Source organism: Solea senegalensis, linkage group LG9 (genome assembly GCF_019176455.1).
Source record: "Solea senegalensis isolate Sse05_10M linkage group LG9, IFAPA_SoseM_1, whole genome shotgun sequence".
In the NCBI taxonomy this organism is placed as follows: domain Eukaryota; kingdom Metazoa; phylum Chordata; class Actinopteri; order Pleuronectiformes; family Soleidae; genus Solea; species Solea senegalensis.
In genome coordinates this window covers 9,666,439-9,691,458 of record NC_058029.1, presented here as the reverse complement: position 1 = coordinate 9,691,458, position 25,020 = coordinate 9,666,439, and the positions used below count along the sequence as shown (strand labels likewise).

The 25,020-nt window shown below is 42.1% G+C and overlaps 1 protein-coding gene across 5 annotated transcripts in view; it reads left to right on the top strand.

The window, feature by feature from the left end:
- The window catches only part of triob (trio Rho guanine nucleotide exchange factor b), an 83,537-nt gene extending 61,002 nt beyond the window's left edge, over positions 1–22,535 (top strand). For 2 of the 5 annotated variants that reach the window (XM_044033656.1, XM_044033657.1), the window contains 25 exons: positions 1,237–1,489; positions 9,620–9,906; positions 10,002–10,172; positions 11,222–11,317; positions 11,648–11,796; positions 11,975–12,041; positions 12,136–12,239; positions 12,444–12,513; positions 12,658–12,747; positions 12,842–12,934; positions 13,047–13,097; positions 13,213–13,290; positions 13,538–13,729; positions 13,857–14,034; positions 14,513–15,399; positions 16,370–16,620; positions 16,716–16,845; positions 16,957–16,984; positions 17,141–17,303; positions 17,553–17,674; positions 17,836–17,914; positions 19,198–19,398; positions 19,510–19,648; positions 20,096–20,282; positions 20,542–22,534. In XM_044033656.1, the coding sequence (XP_043889591.1) occupies positions 1,237–1,489; positions 9,620–9,906; positions 10,002–10,172; positions 11,222–11,317; positions 11,648–11,796; positions 11,975–12,041; positions 12,136–12,239; positions 12,444–12,513; positions 12,658–12,747; positions 12,842–12,934; positions 13,047–13,097; positions 13,213–13,290; positions 13,538–13,729; positions 13,857–14,034; positions 14,513–15,399; positions 16,370–16,620; positions 16,716–16,845; positions 16,957–16,984; positions 17,141–17,303; positions 17,553–17,674; positions 17,836–17,914; positions 19,198–19,398; positions 19,510–19,648; positions 20,096–20,282; positions 20,542–20,957 (4,482 nt within the window). In that variant the 3' untranslated portion in view covers positions 20,958–22,534. Of the gene's footprint in view, positions 1–1,236; positions 1,490–9,619; positions 9,907–10,001; positions 10,173–10,571; positions 11,093–11,221; positions 11,318–11,647; positions 11,797–11,974; positions 12,042–12,135; positions 12,240–12,443; positions 12,514–12,657; positions 12,748–12,841; positions 12,935–13,046; positions 13,098–13,212; positions 13,291–13,537; positions 13,730–13,856; positions 14,035–14,512; positions 15,400–16,369; positions 16,621–16,715; positions 16,846–16,956; positions 16,985–17,140; positions 17,304–17,552; positions 17,675–17,835; positions 17,915–19,197; positions 19,399–19,509; positions 19,649–20,095; positions 20,283–20,541 lie in introns of those variants that run through there. The other 3 variants (XM_044033655.1, XM_044033658.1, XM_044033659.1) reach the window with 3 other exon arrangements.
- The last annotated feature ends 2,485 nt before the right edge of the window (positions 22,536–25,020 follow it).

The following is a 25,020-nucleotide window of genomic DNA, read 5'->3' as shown; positions in this document are numbered from 1 at the left end:
TTATGGACTGTAAACTCGCGACTTTTCTCGCAATGAGGGAGTGGAGAATGATGGAGAGGCTGGAGGACAGGAGCTCAAATCCCATTTCTCAGCTCCTCAGCTCTTTGGCTTTACCACACTACAAACGGGTATGTTGCACATGTCGTCATGTAAAGATTTTGCATTATTTTGTGGAAAAAAAAATTATATAAATAAGGAACACCTTAAATTTAAGCAGTCATAAACCTTTGAAGGCTGCTTGGTATTGACTGTAGCAAATGTATTTATGTATTTATACAATGACAATTATTGATCTTGAAATTATTTTATTTATAAAGTTAAAGCTCCTATGCTGATATCATCATCATTAATTGTTCATAATTCTTTGAAATAAGGTTGTTTTAGTTCCTACACCTGATGCAAACACCTTATAATTCATGAAGAGCTATGGACTTGTAACTTTGCAAGCTACCCACTGCTGATTTTAATTTGCTAAGGTTATAAAGCTATGTTAATTTTTTTGCAATAACATTTTGGTGCATAAGATAACAAAGAGATCATACATACATACATAAAACAAACATCTGCCCTTTCAGATGGAAAATGTCCCGAAGAAGCCAGAGAGCCAAGTGACTAATTCCACCGCAGATGACAAAAGTCAGAGTGTCAGAGTGACGTCTTGTTCTGCCGTGTGAGAATGAGTCACATGTGAACTTTTACTTTACAGCACTGCTTGAGTACCTGTGCTTTGTGCAGAGGATGTTGTGTGTGAATAGTCGTTGTTTGCTCTGAGTCTGTTTGATAGCAGAATTCATTTTACTGAATATGATCATTCCTGTTGAATTTTGGTATAATATATCAAGTTTATATCATGTCTGGCTAAAGTTTCAGTCAATAATGAAGGTTAAAGCAATGCAACACTAGTTTGGGGCTTTTTAGTGACTTTTGAGTGCACACTGTTCTCCAATAGGAGTCTCATTTCACCTTAGTGAGTTTAGCTTTTAAGTTTATCAATCACACATGATTATTGTTTTTTTTCCTGTTCCTATACACATGTATTGACTTAAGGCACCAAATTATTTAGACCCGTTCCTTTTTCAAAAAGGATTATTGATTATTGAGTAGTCTTCTGACTGTAAGAGTTTCAATGAGAATGTGAAAAGTACACATGTGACCTGAAATATCATCATTTACTATATACAGTATGTGTATCAGTGAGTTTTTACAGATTTCCATTCTGTCCTCCTTTCACTGCAGCTGTCCGGCGGCTGTGAGCTGACGGTGGTGATCCACGACTTTGTGGCCAGTAACGGTGGCTCAAATGGGGAGCTGACGGTGCGCAGAGGGCAGACTGTGGAGGTTCTGGAGCGACTCCACGACAAGCCGGACTGGTGCTTAGTGCGGACCACGGACCGCTCTCCCGCCCAGGAGGGCATCGTCCCCTGCTCCATGCTCTGTATTGCTCACTCCAGGTCCTCCATGGAGATGGAGGGGCTCTTCAACCACAAAGGTAAGATTCCAGGAATATTTCCTTTAAACTGCCTAACTCTGCCCAATGCCTTTTTTGATTTTGAAAATGATGATGAGAAAGGAGACAGAACAACAGCTCCGGACATTAAAAAAAAAGGGGAGTCTGGGACAACGATCCTCACACTGAGCAGACAAGAAAGTGGTGAGAGAGTGTACCAGTGTAACACAAGCATGGACTAAAATAGCCAATGGCACTATTTGCAGTAGCTGGTGTTTGGTCAGAGAGAGGCTGATTTTCAACATGTATAATTTCACTACTTAACTCTAAACTGTGAAGATTTGCATCTGGATCAACAAATAACATTGCTCGATACCTGCATACACTGGTTTTTAGAGGCAAAAACACTGGTTTATGGGTTTATTTACATTTCATTATTCTACCCACATTGGAGTTGTGTTGAGGCACATTCTCGCATTACAGAACTATAGGAAAATTAGATTTGTTTAATGTATGAAGTAGGCTGTTTAATCTACTTATCTCACCAAACTGCTTCTTGTCACCTCCATGCAGATAAGTAGAAATAATGGGTGTCTTGTTTGCAAACATAGCACCGCTGCCCTGTAGAACGTTCCCTTCTCATTAGTCAGCTGCTTGCGGAAGAAAGTACATGTATTCCTAGGTGTTGCTATGCAACTGTGGAAGTGAAGCTACACAGCTCTCTTTTAATCATCTTTAAAATGATTTTTTAACCTTTGAATTCCCGGGCACATTTACCATCCACAGGTCTCATTAGTTTCAGAGACCCTTGTTTTACATGCGGTGGCATGTCCATCCACTGCCACAAACATAAAAGACTACACGGCCCGGTCAGGGTGCCGCCCTGGAGGACATGATGCCAGAATCTGCGTCTGTTTCATACACACAGCCTCTTATTAAGTGCAACACTCACTCATCACATCAGGTGTGGTTACAGAAATAGTGTTGAATTATGCGTGCAGGAAATGAAACTCCCATAATTATACTGTAACTCTGGATTGTTACAAGCGTGTAATGTTTACGTAGACGCACATTGTACACTCCGCTCCCTTTAAACAGTCGGCTGCTTATTAGGGAAGCCCATTATGTAGTCCAAAATAAATCTTTGCTCACATTAAGGTTCAGTTTTTGTTGAAGATGGGTTAAAGTAAAGTGAGGGTTACTTAATGAGGTCGTCACCATCAGAGCAGCTTCAGTGCTCATTTGCATTGAATGTACAAGTCTCTGAACTCTGCATGTGGCATCAAAACCATTTTTCTAAAGTAGGGTTCCTGACTCCTGATACCCATATAGAAAATATTATTACAATAGCTGCATACTGTTTAGATTATTTCAATAATCCCCTTGTGACAAAAAAAAATACAGAACCTTTTCCATGCAGACCTGTTTGGAGTTATGAGTCGCTGTCATCATGTCTTGATAGAAAGTGCTGCCGGTGCTTTTGTCTCTTTAACATAGAAGAGTGGGTGAAAGCTGCTTGTTTCTATGGCAATATAAAATATAAATATTTTGCTGACTGCCTCTTTCTAATCGCTATGAGAACGCCTGGATTTTGTCTTTTAAAATTATAGGCTGCATGGACTGCAGTTAAAGGAGCTCCACAACTTTGGGATTAGCGGAATGATTTACAGAAGAGCAGGAAGCGTAGAATTTCCCAACTACCTATTTCTTCAGCCCTCCAGCTTCATTGTCTCCTTTGGCTTACAGAAGCTCTTGATTCTTTCTCTCTCTCTCTCCCCCGGTTTCGTTGCGCATCGCGCGCCCTTTGTATGAGTGTGTTTGTGTGTGGCCAGAGGGAGTAATGAAAGGGGAACTTTTTCACTGCAGGGGTTGCTGTGGTCAAAAAAAATAAATCTGTTGCTGAGGAGCAGGAAGACATGGATGACCAAAAAAAACATCTTTGCTATTTTGTTAGCCTTTTGTGCTCACTGACCAACCATGTAGGCCACTTTGTCTGGAGTTGTGGAAGGGTGACAGTCGAGGGGACGTTTAGTGTCCTGCTGGGTTTTTGGGAATAATGAATGGTTTTCTGTGGGCCTGATGTCCGTTTCTTAAATAACAGAGTCAAACGGAACTGACTGTCTGCGAAGTCAAAATAACGGTGGTTTACATGTAGTATTTGCTCAGAGTTTGGTTGTGTTTAACTAGTCGCCCAAGTTGTGCAAAACTATGCATTCCTTTTTAAATCAGGGTTGGATTCCTTTCATTGCCATGCACTTCACATTTTCATGTTGATTCCTGGAATTCCTCCCCCATTTAGCAAATCAGGTTAACATGCAGGTTTTCACTGTCACAATTAAATGAGTGCAAAGGTGCTCACATAATGACAGTGTGAAAACGGAATTTGTGAGAAGCCGAGTAAATACAGGCCAGTGTGTGTGTGTGTGTGTGTGTGTGTGCGTGTTGTTGCAGGAGAGAGTGTGTTTAGAGTCCACGGAGATACAAACAGACACTTAAACAGAGTGATCTCTGTGCCTCTCGCCCGCATAGATGCTCCAGTGTGTGCAGCGTGCAAACGGACATTATCAGACGAAGTGAAGACATAAAAAGTGTTGCCTATGATGTTTATTTAGTCGTACCTACTAAACTCATGCTCTCAAAAAGCCTCTGGATTCCTGGAATTTGTAACCCACCACGGAGTATGTTGTTGCATTTTACTGTTGCACTCCTGTTTTATAACCGGGTCTTTATTTGTTCCAACGATGCTGCACAACTTGTGTGCATCCTAATGCCTTTAAAACTTTACTCCCGCCCCCACAAACTGAGTGGGTGCCTCTACAAAGGGTAATACAGTATATGTGCTGCATGACTCCAGACGTCCCTTTGGAACGGGCGAGGCACTGTGGAGGTTTGCCCAATATCCTCACAGCAGCCCACTCATGAGGGAGGGAGGGAAGGAGATACAAAGAGAGGAGAGAGAGAGAGAAAGAGAGAGAGAGAGAGAGAGAAAACATCCTACTCTCTAATGCTGCATTTGGACTTTTTCTTTCTAACCATATGGGACTTTATACTTTCTCTCAATTTCGGGTTCTGTAGAGGAATTTTAAGACATTCCTGTGAGAGTGATGTGAGGGGATATTTCAGAATTCCAGAAGCTTGTCATTTGACTGACATGGCTCGTGGAATTGAGTCCTTTATGTCATTAAACTCGTTTTGCACCATGGATTCAGCACAAGGAGGACAATCTGACAACTGCAAGTTCTGGCTTCTGGATCTGGGTAGGTGACTTGATCGTGAGTCATTTCCATTTCTTCTGCTTAGGCTGGGTAAAAAGCTCTTTCTTTGCCTTTTAGATTCAAGACTTTATTTAATACGAGTTTGTTGACTGCAGCCTATCTTAGTACAGTTTGTTTTTTTTACTATACAGTGGAAAAGGACAGGAAAACAAAACATTGGAAAATATTTCATAAAGATGCTGTCAGCGCGAAGGATCTTTAAGTTTGATTAGAAATTCTGCAGTTTCAAGTGTGACAGTGAATGTAGTTCTCTTCCTTAATGTTTTACAGCTTGTGCTTGTTTGTTTCACAGTAGATATTTTCATCTGGGTGTAATGCAGAGGGTGTTCCCCAGTCAAGAGTGGATTATGTTGTGAACGTGATATTATGGCAGTGAAACTAATTTGGTGAATGCACCATTAAGTGATGAGATATTAAAGCTGCTGCAAGCGCATTGATAAGATAATATCTTTGAGCTGATCTTATCTGTACATCAGGTCTGGTTGGTGCTGCACAGATGGACAGAGGCTGTTGTTGTGTTATATCCAACTAAGAGTAGGAGATAATGAGGTCACACTGAATAGAAGAGAAAAAAAAACAGAAGCTGAATGTTCCGTTTCTATTGACTGTTTGCCTGCCTTAAACAGCCAGATAAAGCATTTAAAAACACCAGAATATGACTGCGTTCCAGCCAGCATGTGTAGTGGGTGGTCTCTAAAGCCTGCATCTCCCATCCCATCTCCACACCCTCCCTGACTACTGCTGTTGGCAAGAATTTTCTAGCACTGTCCACATTTTAACAGATCAGTCAGGCAACCCCCGGAGCTTCCCCGCGCTGCAACTCTGCCCCTAAGAGCACGTACTCGTCCTCACCCACTGATGTCCGTGTTCGTCGGTGTGTTTGTATCACTTCTCCCGGGAAAGATAAGACCACACCAAAGATGCTCCCCTGGTGACACCTCTGGAATCTCAGGCATGCTACTGTGGAGCTACGCTGCCTTTCGGGTTAACTCCGGTTGTACAGCAGGCCCCTCCCTCTCTTCCTATTCTGAGACACAGGCAAACACACGCTGAGTTGTAAATCTGGCATGTTCTTTGCATTAGCGTGAAGGAGGAGTGGCTGAGTTATGGCGGCGGTGAATACGTAGTAGAGACCCATCTGTTGGACTCTTGGTGGGTTCCATCTCCGAGCCATCGGCCCAAATACTGAAAGGATTAGAAGTTCACATATGGGTCTCCCTTGCCTCTGCAGATTGAGTATCAATGTAGATGTTGTCACATGACCTTTGAACATCTGTTCATGTGCACATGTGTAATATGTATTGTGTGCCAAACATTAGAGTTGCATGAAGATATAGTCTGTTATTGTCATAGGCAGCTCTTATTATCAAGGATTTCACTTTTAAAGCCTGATATTTTAGTCTAAATTCAAAAACAATGATGATATTAATAAAGATAAGATGTCTACCCTCCCAGCATTACAGAGTAATGCCAGCTTCAAATATATGGGACAAATTTACCAGATGGGAGTGATGGGACGAGCTAATAATTGCAGTTACAGTTACTTTTGTTTCGAGCCCAGGAATTGGTGCTGCTTGTGAAAGTTCACATTTCTGCTTGAAAGGTGAAGAGGCAGTTAAAGATCTTTAAAACTCCTATTTCAGTCCATCGGATTATTAATTTTGTCTTGATATCTTTGGGAATCATGTTTGCATCAGTTGCGGCAGTTTAGTTACTAGATTAATCAGAAGAACTGCCTGTTTCTGTGACTCAAATGAGATAACCACATGAAAATAATGATTACAAGAGATTAAAAGAGAAAAAGCCACCAAGCAACCAAAGTTCCCATGAGCAAATGCCAGACCAGCTGTTCTTGAGATGTCTCACTGATGAAATATACCCTACAGGGCAAAGGTCCAAGGTCATACCCTCTGTGTGTATGAGTGTCTCAAAGGTTATTTTCCACTGAGGAGGAATTTGTTAAGGCTTCTGACCCCATGTTTCATACATTGACACCCTTGTTAACACAACCTCTTCCGACTAACCAGAGTACACAGATGGAACTAAGTACCAAAGTCAGAGTGGGAATATTTCACTCATTCGCATAATGGACAGGAGGTGGGCGTCTTTCTTCTTTATTTACCAAGATAATCATAGTATGCATGGTTTTCTTCTTACTAAAGTTCCATTTGAAATCTATCTCATGAACTAAATTTGCATATTGTCAATATCCTTAACAGCTGAGATCATGAAGACGTTGATTTTTCTCACTCCTTGGATGTTTTAAAAGGAATAAATGCATGTACTTCTCACCACAAACTCAACGGGGATCAAATGACGGAGTTAAATCTTTTTTGGCAGAACTTGCAGGGCACCCTGTGATGTACAACAGCTGAGGTGTACCTGCTAAAGTCATGTGGGCATGTCAGGTTGTGACCCCAGCATGTCTGCAGGATACACGGTCGGTTTGCTCTGCATGGGAAGTCCAGACGCTCTTCTCGTCTCTCGCGGGTCGACAGTGTCTTAATAAAATTCCAGAAAGGGGTCTGGTTTACATATAAAAAAGCAATACATGTGTGATGGCTTAAGTGGCTTTTAAAATCCCCAGTAATGCAGGCAGCACTTAGTAGTAACAACAACGTGTAAAACCTATTGGTATCGGTCTATAAGTAATAATAAGTAAGGTTGAGTTTTGATAGCCCTTGGAGACCAACCGTAAATGCAAAGGAACTGTGAGTCATCAGAATTATAGCCTTAAATAGGCGCCATGATTTTTACCCATGACTAAAACATTCCAGGGAAGGATTGTAACAATCGACCGTGACTCTGGTTTTCATTTAGTTCTGCAGGGGAAATAGTTAAGGCAGGTAAATCACACAGCCCCTCCCCCCTACAAGTGTGCTAAGCATTGAGATTGCATCAGATTGCCTTAGGTCAGGCTACACAATACCCTCACACCTCCTGCCATCGTTAAATGGGAACTTTGGATAGGATTTATACCCGAAGCAGAACACTCACTCCCCCTTCCCTGTCACCGGGAAATGCAACAGTATCTCTGTGATGAAATCCGTCTAACATCCCAACACATTCATGTTGTTGTTCACCTCAATATTAGCTGAACTCGGGTTATACGAAAGATTTTATCAAATGACCTGGGCTTTGGCAAAATTATACGATGAGAGGAGTGAAGATTGCTTCAGAGTCTTGACAAACATGGCCTGATGTGGGAGATGCTGGCTATTCTGGGAACTGTGCTTTCTTCTTCCTTTGCGTGCAGTGTTAAAACACATGCTTCATATCAGCAGTGCAGTAAAAAAGAAAAGAAAGAAAGAAAGAAAAAGGTGTCCTAGAGGCTCAGTCTCTGATGTGCAGATGCATTCATTCACTTAACAATGCGGGTCTTTGCTAAAGTGTGCAGTAAAGGACGGCAGGATTTCCACACCTGCCATTCGTAAAAAGCCATTCAGCTTGGTCCCGTGGCTTAATCGGTAGCAGCTGCATGTTTTAAAATCACTTTATTAGATAAATGATGGAGAGGCTTAAAGCCTGAATCTCTCAGACCTTTTTTTCCCCGAGTCAAGCTGCTGCCCAGTATCCCAAATAAATAGTATTTTCTTGCTTTCAATCTAAAGTTATTGTAGTGATTTTGAGAAAAGAATATCTCATTGTTTCTCATTCTCTGTGATGTGATGCAAGCAATTCAATACGGAGTGATGTAGGAGGAGAGTTCCACCTTCAAGTCAACTTCAGCCCGAATATACATGCGCTCAATGTTGTTCAGATGCTTTCATGAGAACACTGTATTCCTGGAACACTTTGTGTCCCATTAGGATTTTTTAGAAGTTAGTAAAATGTGCTCTCCAGATCCTCGGGTGAGAGCTTTTATCTCACTCTTTTGAATTGGCTGCAGAGTCATTGACTTTGTCCAATCACAAATCACCTTTTGCTGAACTGTGAAGTCATGCAGGGGCGGTGAAAGGTGGTGTACAGACATTGTTGTGTGGTGTAATCATGTTGCACTGTGTGAAGAGTGTGAAAACCCTGTCAAGGGAGCGGGTTGATGAGAGGACTAGACAAAAGTAAGGAAGGAATGAGAACAGGAGGGATGAGCAGACAGGTTGAGGCAGACAGATGTTGAGCATTCAGACAAAGCCTCAAGCATCTCTTTATCCCGTGTTATTTTCACATTGCTCAATTTCCACTGCAACAAGAGCTTTCCTCCTACAGATTCCCAGAGGAGCCATCACTGTGAGGGCCAGCCTGCCCACTGTACACAACACAAGCAAACAAACAAATGTCCATAAATCTTTACCATATACAGTCTCCTGCCTCAGGCACATACTGTATTGTTTTCCACACTTTGTCATTTCCTTAAGGAGGGATTGCTTACACCATAAATGTTTGTATAAAATGGATTTGCTATGTATAGTACATGATTTTTTTTTTAGATGCATTTACAATGAGTTGTGGTGATTTTTAGGAACTCCAGACATGATTAATCACAGGGAGTAGTTGTTACTGAGAGTTGAATTCTGAATCAAAAGACCCATCAGTCAATGTGAGACTAAAAGATCCAATCAGTCAGTCATGATATTTGGTGGGACTTGCCTTGAGTATCTACCAATACAGACTTTTTATAAAATGACATGTCTATTTAACTTTTTTCTTCATTTATCTTAAAAATAAGCCCACAACTCACATGATTACTGCATTCTTCACTCATATCCTGGTCACATGGTATGTGTCTCTTTACAGCCTGTGCGTTTTTTGTTTTGGGTTTTATCAGTTTTTTAAGTTTTTCTTTTACGGGCCGATATGCAATCCAGATCATTTGACCGATATCGGACAGTTACCAATACTGAATATCATACGGGCTCATTCCTGTTATTAATCTCCTTTGTTCCTTTCCCTCCTTCAGACACTTTGTCTGTATCCAGTAACGACGTGTTGCAGCCAGGCTCCAGCCAGACTCTGGGCCCCCACAGCTCTCCAGGGCCCAAACGTCCTGGGAATACTCTGAGGAAGTGGCTGACCAGCCCTGTGCGGCGACTCAGCTCTGGCAAAGCGGATGGCCACGTCAAGAAACTCGCCCACAAGCACAAGAAGAACCGTGACGGCACAAGGAAGAACATGGACATAATTCCTGGCTCACAGAAGGACTCTGATGACAGTGCTGCCACGCCACAGGACGAGACGCTGGAGGAAGTAAGAATGGATGAAGAATCTGAGAGATTTTTTAACACCCAGTTCGGCCTCTGATTGTCCCTGAGAGTCATTGTTCCTTGTTTTTCTCCCTGAAGCGTATGCGCAATGAGGGGCTGAGCAGTGGTACCCTGTCCAAGTCTTCCTCCTCAGGCATGCAGAGCTGTGGCGAGGAGGAAGGGGAAGAGGGGGCTGACGCCGTCCCTCTGCCTCCTCCTATGGCCATCCAACAACACAGCCTGCTTCAGCCTGACTCTCAGGATGACAAGGTTGGTAACTATGACGATGACAGACATTGTTTCGCAGAAGACATGATGTACAGTCACATCTCAGACAGCTCAACCAGAACAAGCTGATTTATTTGTTTTTGTACTTGGTTTAAATTGAGCCACACATTTATTTGCTTTATCAGCGAGATGTGGTTGCACACAAATACAAATATATAAACAATAATTGGGAGCAGGGTTAAAAATGTAAAAAATAAGAGAACCTTACAAAGACTTAAACCCAAAGTATATTTTTCTTCCTAGGGAGATGCTTATTTAATTTCTAATAATAATTTACTAACAATTTCACTAACAATAAAAGAGCTAAACTTTTACTTTGACACTAATCATTTTTCTTCTTTTCCTTCTATTTTCTTGATGGTTGCATGCTCCTTCCTTCAGCATTACGTTGATTTCTGTTCTGCTTCTCTTCTCACCCAGTTTCCTTATCTTTCCATGTAAAACCATGTCATCATCTACACGTTCGCTCCTTCATTGTTTCAATTTTTGTTTTGTGTTGCCTTTTTCTCATTTTCGTTCACAAACAAAATGTCATTTAATGGAGTGTAATTATACTTCTCTGGCTGAAGTGTATACTCCACAGCCACATGTTCTGCAGTTCTGTGTCTTTATGTGGTTAAATGATAAATCCCCCTGTTGTGTACTGAGGATCCTGTTGCAGAGGTAAAATCTCTACCCCGTGGAGTGTTGAGCAACACTGTTTGCTGTGTATAAGCTCTTTTATCAATCATGGAGCTCATGTTTGAAGAGCAGTCCAGTCCCAGAGCTTGCCCTTTACCTAAACCCCCCCCTCATAATCTCTGTTTGGCTCCAACTTGGCCCCAATTAACCGTTTTATCAGGGAGATCCCACCCACCAGTCCTTATTTGGACATGTGGAATATCGAGGTCCAAACACAGCAATGGTGAGCCTGATCACATACAACGTCACACAGTCAATGAGAATGCATTGCACACCTGTATGCCTGCAGCAACACCAAGTCTCACAGAGTCCAAGTCTCATACTTCAACGTATGGCTTCTCTTTTTTTAGTCTGCCTGCCGTCTCTCCGGTCGTCCCAGTAGTTCTGAGACGCCCAGTGCTGCAGAACTGGTCAGTGCCATTGAAGAGCTGGTGAAGAGCAAGATGGTGAGATGGAAATCATAAGTTCAACCTCACAAGTACACACAAATGTGGCACATTTGTCCATGGAACAATTTTAATTGATGTCTGTACAATCACACACGCACACATGGCATCATAGCCTACTCGCCAGCTGTCAGGACTGTGACTCACTGTGCCAGCTGTCCCCTGTTCCAACAAATGGCCTTTGCACTCTGGCCAACACCCCAAAACACACGTCCAACAAATACTGGCCTACATACCACATACCAATATAATGATGACTCACTGTCATCCACTTACTGAGAAACGTCTGGTTTTATCTTTTTTTCCTCCCTCTGTTTCTGTCCTCCTTAGTCTCTGGAAGATCGGCCCAGCTCTTTGTCAGTGGAGCAGGGCGACAGCAGCTCGCCTTCCTTTAACCCCTCCGACAACTCCCTCCTCTCCTCCTCCTCGCCCATCGATGAAGTGGAGGAGCGCAAGTCCGGTTTCTTCAAGAGGAGACAGTAAGTTATAAGCCAGTGTCGTGTTAGCGCTCCGATAAACAAAAGCTGCTCGAGTCCAATCAGTTAATCATGTTTGTCCGCATTTGTGTGCTTATATGGAGCATTTCTGATGTTCGTCCACAGCCGAGTGCATCGCGTTTGTATTGCGCAGTGACAATTTCTGTTTTCTGTCTGGTAGTTATGTGCTTCTGGAGCTGGTGGAGACCGAAAGAGACTATGTTAGGGATCTGGGATCAGTGGTTGAGGTAAAGTATTAAATCTGAGCTTTTAAATGTTCCATTTTTTTGTAAGTGTTAGCTGCATATTTTAAAAAAACAAGTCACCTTTTTGTCATCTCAGGGTTACATGTGCAGGATGAAAGAAGAGGGAGTTCCAGATGACATGAGAGGAAAAGACAAGATTGTCTTTGGAAACATCCATCAGATCTATGACTGGCACAAAGAGTAAGTGGATCGTTCAATTTCTCTGCAAATATACAGTGTATACATATATATGTATATATATATATGTATATATACATATATATATATATATATATATATACATACATATATATATTTCAATGACTGTATTGAAAGACACAAAGGTTGTCACGTTCTTGGGCAGATAAAATCACGTGTTTCTCTTCTCCCACGGTGTGACAACAGTTTCTTCCTGGCAGAACTTGAGAAATGTTTAGAGGATCCTGACAGGCTAGCACCTTTATTTGTCAAACAGGTGTGTAACTGCTTGGCATTAACTTTTTTTTTGTTTTTTATCCTAACATACTGACTGAAAAATGATATTTTCTAACCTGTAGATTTGGTCTCACATTTTAAAAGCTGCCTTTTTTTTTTTTTGCTGGCCTTGTTTCATCTACAGGAGCGGAGGCTACACATGTATATCGTGTACTGCCAGAACAAGCCCAAATCAGAGCACATTGTGTCTGAATACATTGACACTTACTTTGAAGTAAGACTGTTAAACCTTTTCACCAATTTTCCATGTTGTATTGATCACTATGTAGTATTTGCTCGAGATAATAATGTATTTTTCCCCTCATTAGGATCTAAAGCAGCGACTGGGCCACAGACTGCAGATCACTGACCTGCTCATTAAACCCGTTCAGCGCATAATGAAGTACCAGCTGCTTCTGAAGGTAAATCTGCCACAGTGTTTCTTACCCTGCAGGTAGCATTCAAGTGATAGATAAGTACTCCCCATGTTGATCAGCATAATCATTATTTTTTTAAAACCTTTTAACTCCACAGGATCTTCACAAAATTTCTAAGAAAGCTGGAGTGGACACAACCGAGCTGGAGGTGAGACAAAAGTGATGAGGCCTGAACAACACAAAGGAGCAGGAGAGGTTTTGATGAACTCTTATGGAGGGAATTTGTTTCTAAGGGTTTGTTTTCCTCCCGTATTCCTCTTTAGAAAGCTGTGGAGGTGATGTGTGTGGTCCCCAAGCGCTGCAATGACATGATGAATGTCGGGCGCCTTCAAGGCTTCGATGTAAGATCTCACTTCAGTGTGTGTCTGTGTTCAGGCAACTGTACTAAATGGGATAAAGTAGTCAAGTAAATTGTTTATGTTTTGTAGAAATGAATTTCTAGTTTAGCCACTAGGTGCCACTGTGCGCTCATGTTTGCAAAGCTACTGTAAGTGCCAGTATGTAGTTTGTTATTTTGTTTTTGTTTGTTCTTTGTGATTATTTAAGTAATGAAACCTATTGAAAACAACCCTCTGTTTCTTTCCTTAGGGTAAAATTGTGGCTCAGGGGCGATTGCTCCTTCAGGACACCTTCATGGTTTCAGACCAGGATGGAGGACTTTTGTCCAGAATGAAAGAGAGAAGAATCTTTTTGTTTGAACAGATTGTCATCTTCAGTGAGCCCATAGACAAAAAGAAGGGCTTCTCTACTCCTGGCTACCTCTTCAAGAACAGCATCAAGGTAATTGAGGCCCATTTAGGGGGTGGGAAGGTTCAATGACGCTAGATATAGAAAATGACCCCCCCTATGTTCTTTTAATTCTTTATCCCTATCACTCCTTTTCTTCCACCCTCTCCCACTGCTCCAGGTGAGCTGGCTGGGTCTCGAGGAAAATACAGATGACCCCTGCAAGTTCACACTTACTTCCAGATCATCCAGTGGTAACCTGGAGAGGTACACTCTCCACTCAACAAGCCCTGGAGTCAGTCAGGTCTGGATCCACCAGGTCAGCCAGATACTGGAGAACCAGCGTAATTTCCTCAACGGTATGACAGTTTGTTTACAAGTTTAGCTTTTTCTACAAATTATTCAGCCTCTTTGAATGTACAGTTAATGTCTGAAATTGGTTTCTACAACACAACTTTTTTGAAATTCTCCTCATGTCCTGGTAGTCATCAATGTCCCTGAGACTGTTTCCAGACACTTACCATGCTGGATATTTTTCTTTTTTTTTATTTACCAATGGCTATTTTGGCATGACGAAAATAATAGAATAGATAAAGCAATTAGAGAGCACAAATCTCTGCCAAGGCCATCCATCTCCACTCCCGGAACACCACCAAAATCTAATAATTTCTTCCTTGGGCCATAACCTAAATTCCCAGAAAATCTCATTTAAATCCATTGTTTACTTTTTGAGATATGATGCTCACAGACAAACAATCAAACAGAAAAACATAACCTCATTGGCAAAACGAATTTTTGTGAGATGAATCAAGTCTTGCCCCTCCTCCTCTCCCACAGCTCTGACATCCCCCATAGAATACCAGAGGAACCATGTGGGTGGCAGCGGCTCAGGTGGTCCACCCAGCAGTAGCAGCAGCAGCATTGGAGGCCTACCAGGAGGCAGCAGCTCCAGTAGTACCTCCAACATGGGAGCAGGAGGTGGCGGTGGTGGCTCTGGAGGATCAGGGAGCAGCTCCTCTTCTCTGTGCGGCCCTCGCTCCCGACCCTCCCGCATCCCCCAGCCTTCCTCACGCCTCCCCCAGCCTGTACACCATCACCACCCCCCGGGCCCTGAGGGGCCCGACAGATCAGCAGGTATGTGGTCACCTTGCCACCCTCAGCCCCTCTCCTCTCTCCCCTTCTCAGACCCCACCATTAATGGAGAGCTTTTAACCTCAGAGGTCCCTAAGATGAGGATGCTGGATAATCCTCACGGAACTAACAGTAATAACAGTAACAGGTCATCAGGCAGCATGGACAGCAGGCATAGTCACGGAGGCTATGAAGAAACTCCAAAACATCAAACAGCTGGAATACCACAGATGGCTGTGGCTCCACTGAATTTGCCCCAGAAAAGCCCTCGCACTGGGACAGTTACTTCTCTGATTTCGCCTCAGTCCCCTGGAGGAGGAGGGGGGAAGGAAATGTTTGTCCCCTCCAGTCCAGCTCATAAATGCAACACTTTCTGGGCTACAGTCCCTACAATACCTCCCTCTCATGCCAGTCGGCCCGGTTCCTTCTCCTACCCTAATGACAGTGGTAGTGGAGGGGACTCATTGGGCAGAGGAAGCCATGGGACGGCGCCCTCTCATCACCGCCATTCCACCCACAGTAAGGACATAGACCGCATGAGTACCTGCTCCTCCACCAGTGAGCAGTCCATACAATCCACCCAGAGCAACGGGGTAAGATGCTAAGTCAAGGCCCAGGCTTCAGTGAGGCCTAGAGCTACTCATTTAGAGACTAACCCTGACTTCACTGACTGGCTGTCAAGTCAGTCACCTCACCGCTGGCTCTGAGAATGGCTTATTCAATGCAGTAACTACTGCAGTGGAGATTAACGGCTATCTGTGTACACTAACTCCACCGACTCTATGTGTGACACAGAATTCACAAGTTCTCCCAGAGAGTACTAACACAATGTGGATTTAACTCACCGAGCAACTGCTGCATCTGCTTTCTACGACTCTTTGTCTGAGTTCCATATTGCGTGCACATCTCTACTTCGGCTAATAGACACTAACAGTTACCAAGTGATTTTAAAAACACGTCTCTCTTGCTTTTTCCTCCTTTTCATCAATTGTTTTCCCTTTGGAACCTTCTTGTACAATAACCCACTGATCTCTGGTCCACACCTTACGAGACGCTCTTTCTCTTTTTAACCTCCTTTCCTTCTTTTTGCCTACCTTTTAAGCCAGTTTAGTCTGAATCTTGCCGTTTTCTTGATTCAAGACCAGCTGATGGTTGCTCAACTTCAAACTGCTCTGAAACACGAGGCCTCACGTTTCAACATCTCTGACCTGAGGATCATAACCTCTGTTTCACCACCTCTCAGAACATAACTGCTGTCTCATATATTGACTTCTCAGCCGCCATCACCGCAAACGAACACAGCTGTTTAAACAAATCTTCTGCAAGATGAACATTTTGCAGTGTTTCTCTCACCGCATGCGTCAATAGTAGGGACATGTGTGTGTTAACGTCAATCAAATCATGGATTTGATTGTTTGGAAGCCACTGATATGCATCTGTGTCGTATATCCCTATTTTAACATGTGCATTGGTTGGTGTCTTTGTGTGTGCAGTGAGTCCTGCATTGTGTTGTATTCAAACAGTGCTGTGTATTAAAGATTTCACGATCCTCTTCTCCGATAGAGTGAAAGCAGTAGCAGCAGCAGTGTGTCCACCATGTTGGTGACCCAGGACTATGTGGCAGTGAAGGAGGATGAGATCAGTGTGGTGCAGGGGGAAGTTGTCCAAATGCTAGCCAGCAACCAGCAAAACATGTTCCTGGTGTACCGGGCGGCCAACGAGCACTGCCCTGCAGCCGAGGGCTGGATTCCTGGTTATGTGCTAGGACATACATCATCCTCCACCACACCCGAACTCCCAGAAGGAACCATCAAGTAAGGAGAAATGATCATTCTTAAGACAAAAAGTAACCGCCCATCATTATCACCTTTAAACAGCATAAAACCTGATGTTTTTTTTTTTCTTTTAGAAAATCATTATCATGGCACACAGCCCTCCGCATCCGCAGAAAATCAGAAAAAAGAGACAAAGAGGGCAGGAAACTGGAGAACGGATACCGCAAGTCTCAAGACAACCTGGCCAACAAAGTCTCTGTCAAGGTAGAAAGAGTGAAGACTTTTTAGTCAAGATTAATTTGCTTATTTGTCCTTCTTTTTTTACACAATAGATAGTGCAAGCAATCTAACTTTCATGTGGTATTTTCCTTCCAGCTTCTTAATCCCAACTTCATCTATGATGGTAGGTTGACATTGTTGCTTTTAGTCAAGATTTAGTCTGTGTGTTTTAAAATAATCAACTACATTGGACCCATTAAAGGTCATGGGCCTGTTGAAATAAATGAAATGTAGGATTTAAGATACATTACAAACCATAAACGTAATGTTCTCTCTTCAGCTCCTCCAGAGTTCCTTGTCCCCGTTAGCGATGTAGCATGCGACAGTGGCGACAGCGTTTCTCTGAGGTGTAAAGTGTGTGGTCGACCTCGGGCCACTGTCAGCTGGAGAGGACCTGACAACAACCCTCTTAGCAACAACGGACACTACAGCATCACTTACAGGTGACAGGATATAGATTTTTTTTACTTCACGCTGGAATGTGCAGCACTTACATTTTTTTGTATTTGCAAAGTATTTCACGTCAGTTTGAGCACCGTACCTTGTACCACCGTACCTTACTGAGCAAACACACATTTAAAGACAAATCAGTGATAGGTAGCCCAGGTAGCATCACAGAAATCTACATTTGGCATCAAACGTCAAGCTTACGTCTTGTACAACAGCTTATCGCCCCGTCCTTGTTTCTACAGTGAGACGGGGGAGGCAGCTCTGCGTATCCTTGGAGTGTCCGAAGAGGACAGTGGTGTTTACACCTGTGTTGCCACAAATGTAGCTGGTTCTGTCACGTCTTCTGCCAGCCTCATAGTCTCAGGTGAGGCCCCTCTTATACACCCTTTACCTTTTCATTAACATGAAATAGCATATTGTGGTACTAAAAACATCATTATTGGGTCTGCTAAAACCATCTACACGGCATACTTTGTTGGCTAGCAGCTTGTATACTTAACACCAATTTAAATACAATGTTCACAGGAATTCCTGATGATGGCAGTGAAGTGCTTTGGAAGGGCAACTTCGAGTCCCACTACACGGAGATCACTGAACTAGGAAGGTAAGAGTGCGTAGATGAAAACCCTGTTCTTTCCTCACTGCATGACTGTCATGTCGTCGTACTTGACTCCATTCGCCAGTGGAGGTGGAAGTCTGGGGGTGTTTTTATTCACCCGCTGTCCTGACACTACATATCTTAAAAGTGCATAATAATGTAACGCTCACCCCAGTGCTGCAGCGTTGAATAAGGAGGCAATTACTGGCTTGCAACTTCTGTGCATTTATTTGCAGCAAAACACAGCTTAACTCACTGTTGGCCGTGACCACGCTGTACAGTTTAGCAACAACAACAACACACCAGAGCAACCACATCAAAACTCACGTTGTCTCACCCCCTCTCGCGAGACAGTCCCACCACAGTAAGTCTCCACTGAACCACAATAGTGCATAACACAAAACAGCTGTACCCATTTGCATAACTGATGAACTCATAACAGGAGCACATTAACTCAGCTCATTACAATAATATTAAAAGCGGCCAATTTTACCAAACAAATGCAAAAACATTGTATGCATTTTATGCAGCATGATTAACGAGACTGTAATTTTCCCCCTCTCATAATAAGTCACACACACAGCAACAGATTAAACTAAACATGTAAGGGTTTATTTAAAACACACTGTCTGTCTGCTGTCAGTCTGGCTGTGAGTGGATTAAGGGAGGTCCAGTTACAGGGGTGATCTGGCCACTTGAAACCTCCTTGTCCAGTGTCAATTGGCTCCCAGGATGCACCTCAACACTCACACCCACATTCAGTCAACCACAGACACCTGCAACCCAGGCTGTAACAGAATAGATGCTGATACCACAGCACTTCCTGAAATCTAAGAAACGGGAAATGAGCAGTAAATATACACAAAACATTTGATTGTTCAAACACAGAAAAGTGCAATAATGCCACACGGGTCAGACGTCATTTAATTGACTTAATGCAGGGTCTCTTCCTGGTTGTCAATAAGCCAGACAGGCTATTTCCATTAAGCTGTCAGTTAATGATGCAGAGACAGTGTGTCTGCAGAAGCATGGATGCCTTAGTGTTCCACTCTTGTCCCCTCAAAATGCTTACGTTTTCATTTTAGGAATGCTGAATTCCTCAGGGCTAACTGCTAAATCAACTACTAAAAGTGACTGCTAAATAAAAGTCCAAGTTTCCCCAGAAGTAAAGGAAATGGCTTATTATTTTAGCAGAAGCTGTAAGTTGTCAGTTTGTGCTTGTGGTCAATTAAAGTGCCTTGGTTAAGATTTTCCCTCAAAGTGTCTTCCTTTTTTTTTTTACTCCCCAGGGGACGTTTCTCAGTGATTAAGCGCTGTGACCAGAGAGGGAGTAAGCGGACGGTTGCAGCAAAACACGTCAACAAGAAGCTGTTGCGGCGGGAACAGGTGCTGCAGGAGATCAGACTCCTGCAGTCTCTGGACCATCCTAACCTGGTCAAAATGCTGGACACATATGAGACCGTCAACAGCTATGTGCTTGTACTCGAAATGTAAGTGTTTAAGTGTCGCTGTTTTGACTCAACAGAGTTTGAAGAATGTAAATACAGTTTTTATTTTAAAGATGTTCATGACATACCAATGCATTGTGGGTTTCTTTTCAGGGCAGACCAGGGACGTTTCCTGGACTACATAGTCAGCTGGGGAAACTTGACAGAGGAAAAAGTGGCTCTCTACCTCAGAGATATTCTTGAAGCTCTCCACTACCTGCACGGCTGGAGAATAGCACACCTTGATCTCAAGGTAAATACAGCTTATTGCCTCACTGATCATGGCACACTTTCCTCTGGTCATGGATGTGAATGACAAAAGAGTTCATACACAACTGTATTCCAGGAGTTATGGAGAGGTATTGAAAATGATTGCTTTTTAGATGCGACATTAAAAGTTGGACGAGTCAACGTTGATGCAGCGACTGCACATAATAGATTAGAGCCGTGTAACACTGCTTTTTGATTTTTCACTGGCTACAAGAAGCTGTGAAGATGCACAGGTCTAGAATGGTCTGATGTTTTACAAGTGGGTATTCATTGTCTCAGACAATAGTCTTCAATAATAATAATAATCTGCATTTTAAACTTATGTCCAACATAGAAAGGTTGAGCTTGTAAAGAATTGTCAAACAAAATACCCTGGGTATGTGCGTTAAATGCATGACTTAACCAACACATGTTTTCCCTGCTTCTGCAGCCTGAGAACATCGTGGTGGAACATGCGTCTTCTCAGCCAGTTATCAAGCTGACAGACTTTGGTGATGCCGTTCAGCTGAACCCTCCTTCCTCCTACATCCACCTTCTCCTGGGGAGTCCAGAGTTCTCTGCACCTGAGCTGGTCCTGGGTCAGCCCGCCTCACTGTTGTCTGACCTTTGGAGCTTAGGTCTGTAACTAAGGATTTTGATATTGAAAGTGTTTGTAAAGCAAATGGCTAAAAACAGGTTGTAGAGTGACTAAAAACAAAAAGAAGCCCCCTTGAAAATGTATTCTACTGCTCACCATTAGTCAGGTCTTGCTTACAACAAGAAAGATTTTGCACTATAGCCTTAAGTATTTAATAATGTTATGAATATGTGTCGCTTTACAAAAATGACTGTAACTGACCTGGTATTATTTGTAATAATGGATTGGATCATTTACAGGTGTGTTGACCTATGTGATACTAAGTGGCGCCTCTCCCTTCTTGGATGAGAGTTTGGAGGAGACATGTCTGAACATCTGTCGCCTGGACTTCAGCTTCCCTGAGGACTACTTCCAGGGTGTGAGTCTTGCAGCCAGGGACTTTGTCCGCCTGCTGCTTCAGGGTGAGCCGGAGCGGCGACCCTCTGCTGCGTCCTGCTTGCGGGATCCTTGGCTCCAGCCTCGAGGTGTGATGAGCAGAGACAATGGGCATGCCTCCTTAACTCACACCCAACTGCCATCTCAGAATCACCATCCTCCACACCTGGACACCTCCAGACTCATTTCCTTCATCGAGAGAAGAAAACACCAGAACGATGTTCGGCCCATTGGCTCCATTAAGGCCTTCCTACAAAGCCGCCTGCTCAGCCACATGTGACTAAATGACCACTTGGTAGACATGAGAGCTGCAGCCTGTACTGCTCGTGTTAAGAAGGAAGTCATTTATGTCCAGCGATCTCTTCGTAGACAAGTGTCCTGGTTCACATGAGCTGTACTGAAAAAGCTGCTGAGAGAAACACCAGCACGACGTCCGATTTTCCTTTTCCCTCACTTAGCCACAAAGTTCCTGCTGCTGCTGACTGACTGACTACTCTGCTGATAAATCCTTTCTTCCTCACCCCCAACCTTTAACCTTGGCATATCGTCTGTATGCCTGCACAATGAATGAACTGTTGGAATCTGTTTGAGATTTCACTCTTTGAATTAGCAGGGAGAAAACCAAGCTTTCTCGACAAGCCAACATGAGCTCGACTCTCATGTTGGACACAGTGTTAAACAGAGAAATTAGAATACTGTATAATAAGAGTAATTCAGGCTGCTTTTTGGTTGAACACATGAAAAATGTTTTTGGGTTTTCTTTTGTAATGAGAGATTACTTTTTGTAAATGAAACCATGTACAGTGAGGAAACGGAACCGTCTTTATTCATACTTTTGGAAAACAGAAGTGAGTTGTAAAGAAAAGGAGAACTGAGACGTGAACAAAATGGCACCCATCAGCAGGGTCCATTTATTGTAGATGAAGACCAAAACCTTGTTTTGTTTTGTTTTTCTGAAACACGTTGTAGTTTTCTTCAGTGCAATAGTTTGCTTATCTTTATGCCCCAACATTTTCAAAGCTGACATCATCTTGGTTTCTGGCACTAATAAAAGTTATTATTATCGTGAAAATGTGGTAAAGCTTGTCGGCAAAGCTTCTCACGTTTCCACATGCATCCGCCTTAGTTGTAAATAACGTATTCCTGCCTTTCATTTCATTCTCCTTTTGAAGCTTTTGCCTCCGATGGGAAAAAAAAACAAAACAAAAAAAAAGCTATTTCACTTGCCGAATATTAGTGAGCCCATGCAGTTGGTGAGATACGTCACGTCCTGCGACCCTCAGCGGCCCAGATATTCACAATGAACAAACCGCTACTAGAAGTGCACTCGTAATTTCGCATTGATTCCCATGTGCAATGTTGCAGCTTTAACATTTATGCAACTATTTATGAAGACTTGTGTTGTAGCCGTATTCCTAAAAAGGCATGTACGTACCTGGTACTGCAATAGATGTCTGTATTGTGTTAACTCTTATGTATTAAGTTCAGTATTAATATCTGAAGGGTTTTAAGAAATAATGTATGTGTATCTATAAAAAAAAAATATAGGCACTTATGCTTTTATTTTGTCACGGTTATGTTTTTGTTTTCTGTAACAATACCAAAGTTGACTATGCTTTTCCTGATTTCCTGATAAAATGTGTATATTTTATTTTTGATTATTGTTTTTTTTTTCATGTTAAGTTATAAGAGAGCACAAAGAACCCAGACATGAGTGTTTACATAGGTTTAGTCTGGCTTTATTTATTCTTATTTTAAGAAAGTGTTAGGTGTTATATTGCTTCAAAAAAAACAACAACAACAACAACAACAACAACTAATGTTTCACTTTTCTTCTTTTTTTCCCCAAGCTGTACACAAAGTGTTTTGTTGTGTGGTTTTGTTTGGCTTTTGTAGGTAAATGCTGGTGTGTTTGTGTTACTAATTTTCTTTTGAAGTGACATTTTTACCAAGCAATAGGTCTGCATGGAAAAATGCTCAGCCCACCGTGGATATGGAACGATAGGGGAGTGCATTATATTTTTAAGGAGACACACAAATCTTGCAACACTAACATTTGGTAAATATCCATTGGTGTCATCAGGTTTCTTCCTCTTCCTCTTAGGAGATCTCCTCCTCTTGTTTGTTTGTTTCTTTTGAATGACCTGTTGTCTCTGTGTTGAAAAGCTGTTGAAAACCTTTTTTAAAGTGCCAGTGACTTGAGTGAATCCCCCATCGAACGGTGGCCTAACAAAAATAACGGTTTGTTATTTAAATTTGAAGGTTACAGGAGTTACTGTCCGATTTTGTGTTTGAGTCAATATAATGTTGAGTGTAGTGACTGTTGTTGACCTTTACAGTCATTTTGTGTCCTTTTCATTTGCTGTTAAGAATCTGGGTTTCCCAAATTCTAGTGTTTTTTTTTTATTATTTTATTTTATCTTGTTTCTCTTGAAGCCTACTCATAAAAAAAGAAAAGATTAAGTGATAAAAATGCCTTTGGGAAACTCAGCCTGTTCATGATGTAAAGATGTACAGAGAGGGTGGAGCAGTTTGCCCACACCCAGGATGTAAACCTCATAACTATGTCATATTTTAAATACACATAGAACAAGACTGCAGCAATGTCATTTTGAATGTCTTATGATGACTTATTTTTACTTTTGCATGTATATTTCTTTGTACAGAGGATTGTGTTTACATGCTGTTATGTGTTGTAAATATTTTATTTTGTCCTGTTTTTTTCTTTTTGCCATTAAACATACAAGGAATAAACTGTGAGATCTCGTATTCTCACACACACACACACACACACACTCACCCACAGAATAAACTGCAAGCCATTATTAGTGTTATTATTTCCCATAAGCTTTGGGGGTTGGACGGCGAGACAATGCTCTTTTCTCTGAATGCGAGCAGGGGAAAAACCCTGAAAAGACAATCACTGTAAATGTAAAAGTGCAATAATAAGGTACTTTCACATTCTGACACACACTGCAGTAGAACAGTGTAACAACTGGCATTACCAGTCGTTTATATATACTATGTATATAGATATATATTTTTTTCTACTTTTTTATTAAAAGGGATTATGATATTTAGACATTTTATTTTATTAATTTATTTATTTTCAGAGCAATTAAAAGTAAGGTCTAGCATTAAAATGGTTTGAGAAATGTGTGAGTGAAGCGACAACATGAAAAAAAAAAAAGCAGACTGACTGTTACAGATGTTATCTGTCCTCTGCAGATGCTTCTCTGTTGTTTCAGTCTCACCATCTTCTTAACCCACAACGTTTGTTTATAGCTCACAAACGAGGATGACTGAGTTTGTTTTTGTTTTTTTAAACAAAACCAGTAAGAAGTCATCTAATGCTCAGCTGCAGCATTTCAAAGTCGGCAGAATGGATTATTGTCTTTGTTGATTCACTACATTTGTTTGCATGCGAACATTTGCATTTGCTCCCTCTGTGCGTGACTACACAGGAAGTTGTGTTTGTGTCTGTGTCACATGTACAGCGCGTGTGAAATGCACCCTCTTGTCAGGTGTGCAATCTTATCTATCTTATCTGATTATCTTTGCTGCAACATTTTGCATGAAACCACAGACGACTTATTTATACACACTCGTGTGAGTAAAAATCAGCCAAGAGATCGCGAAGTGTGAAGGCGCCGCATGGTGGCACAAATGTGGTTGTTTCTTGACGATGTGCCACTTTTCAATCACAGACTATCAGATTTATTCGACGGTGTAAATCCACTTCTGCATCTGGGCGTCCTTTTACCATTGGTGATCCACTGAATGCAGCATTGAGTCTCACACACAGAGGCTGCTGTCTGATTATTAGTTTCATGGTTTCAACTAACACAATGCTCCTAATTTAAACACATTAAGTTGTCCAGAGCTGTCTCTATTATTGGAAGGTAAAGATAAAGGTTGTGGCCGACACACAAGTAGCTTGTGCAGTCTCTGATTACACTCAGATTACTATAATACAGGTGCCGTGCAACCAGTTGATGCAAAGCCACTAGGAGGCACTAAGCAGCTGATGTATTTAAGCGCTTGATGACAACAACTGGTAACTCAGCAGGTTTCATGCTTCATAAAAGTAGCACCCAGAGATTAAATACTGTGGAGCTATATGGACAAAAGTTTACAGACACCAGATCATTATACAAACAGTGACATATTCAAATACATATATATTACTTTACTTAAAGTATTTATAAAAGTCTTTATATATGTATTTGTGCACATTCATTTTCTGCAGAGCATGTATTAGGTCAGATGTTGGATGAGAAGGCCTGGCTCTGTGCGGTCCAGTGAAGTTCTTCCACATCAAACTCGTCAATCCTGGTCTTTAT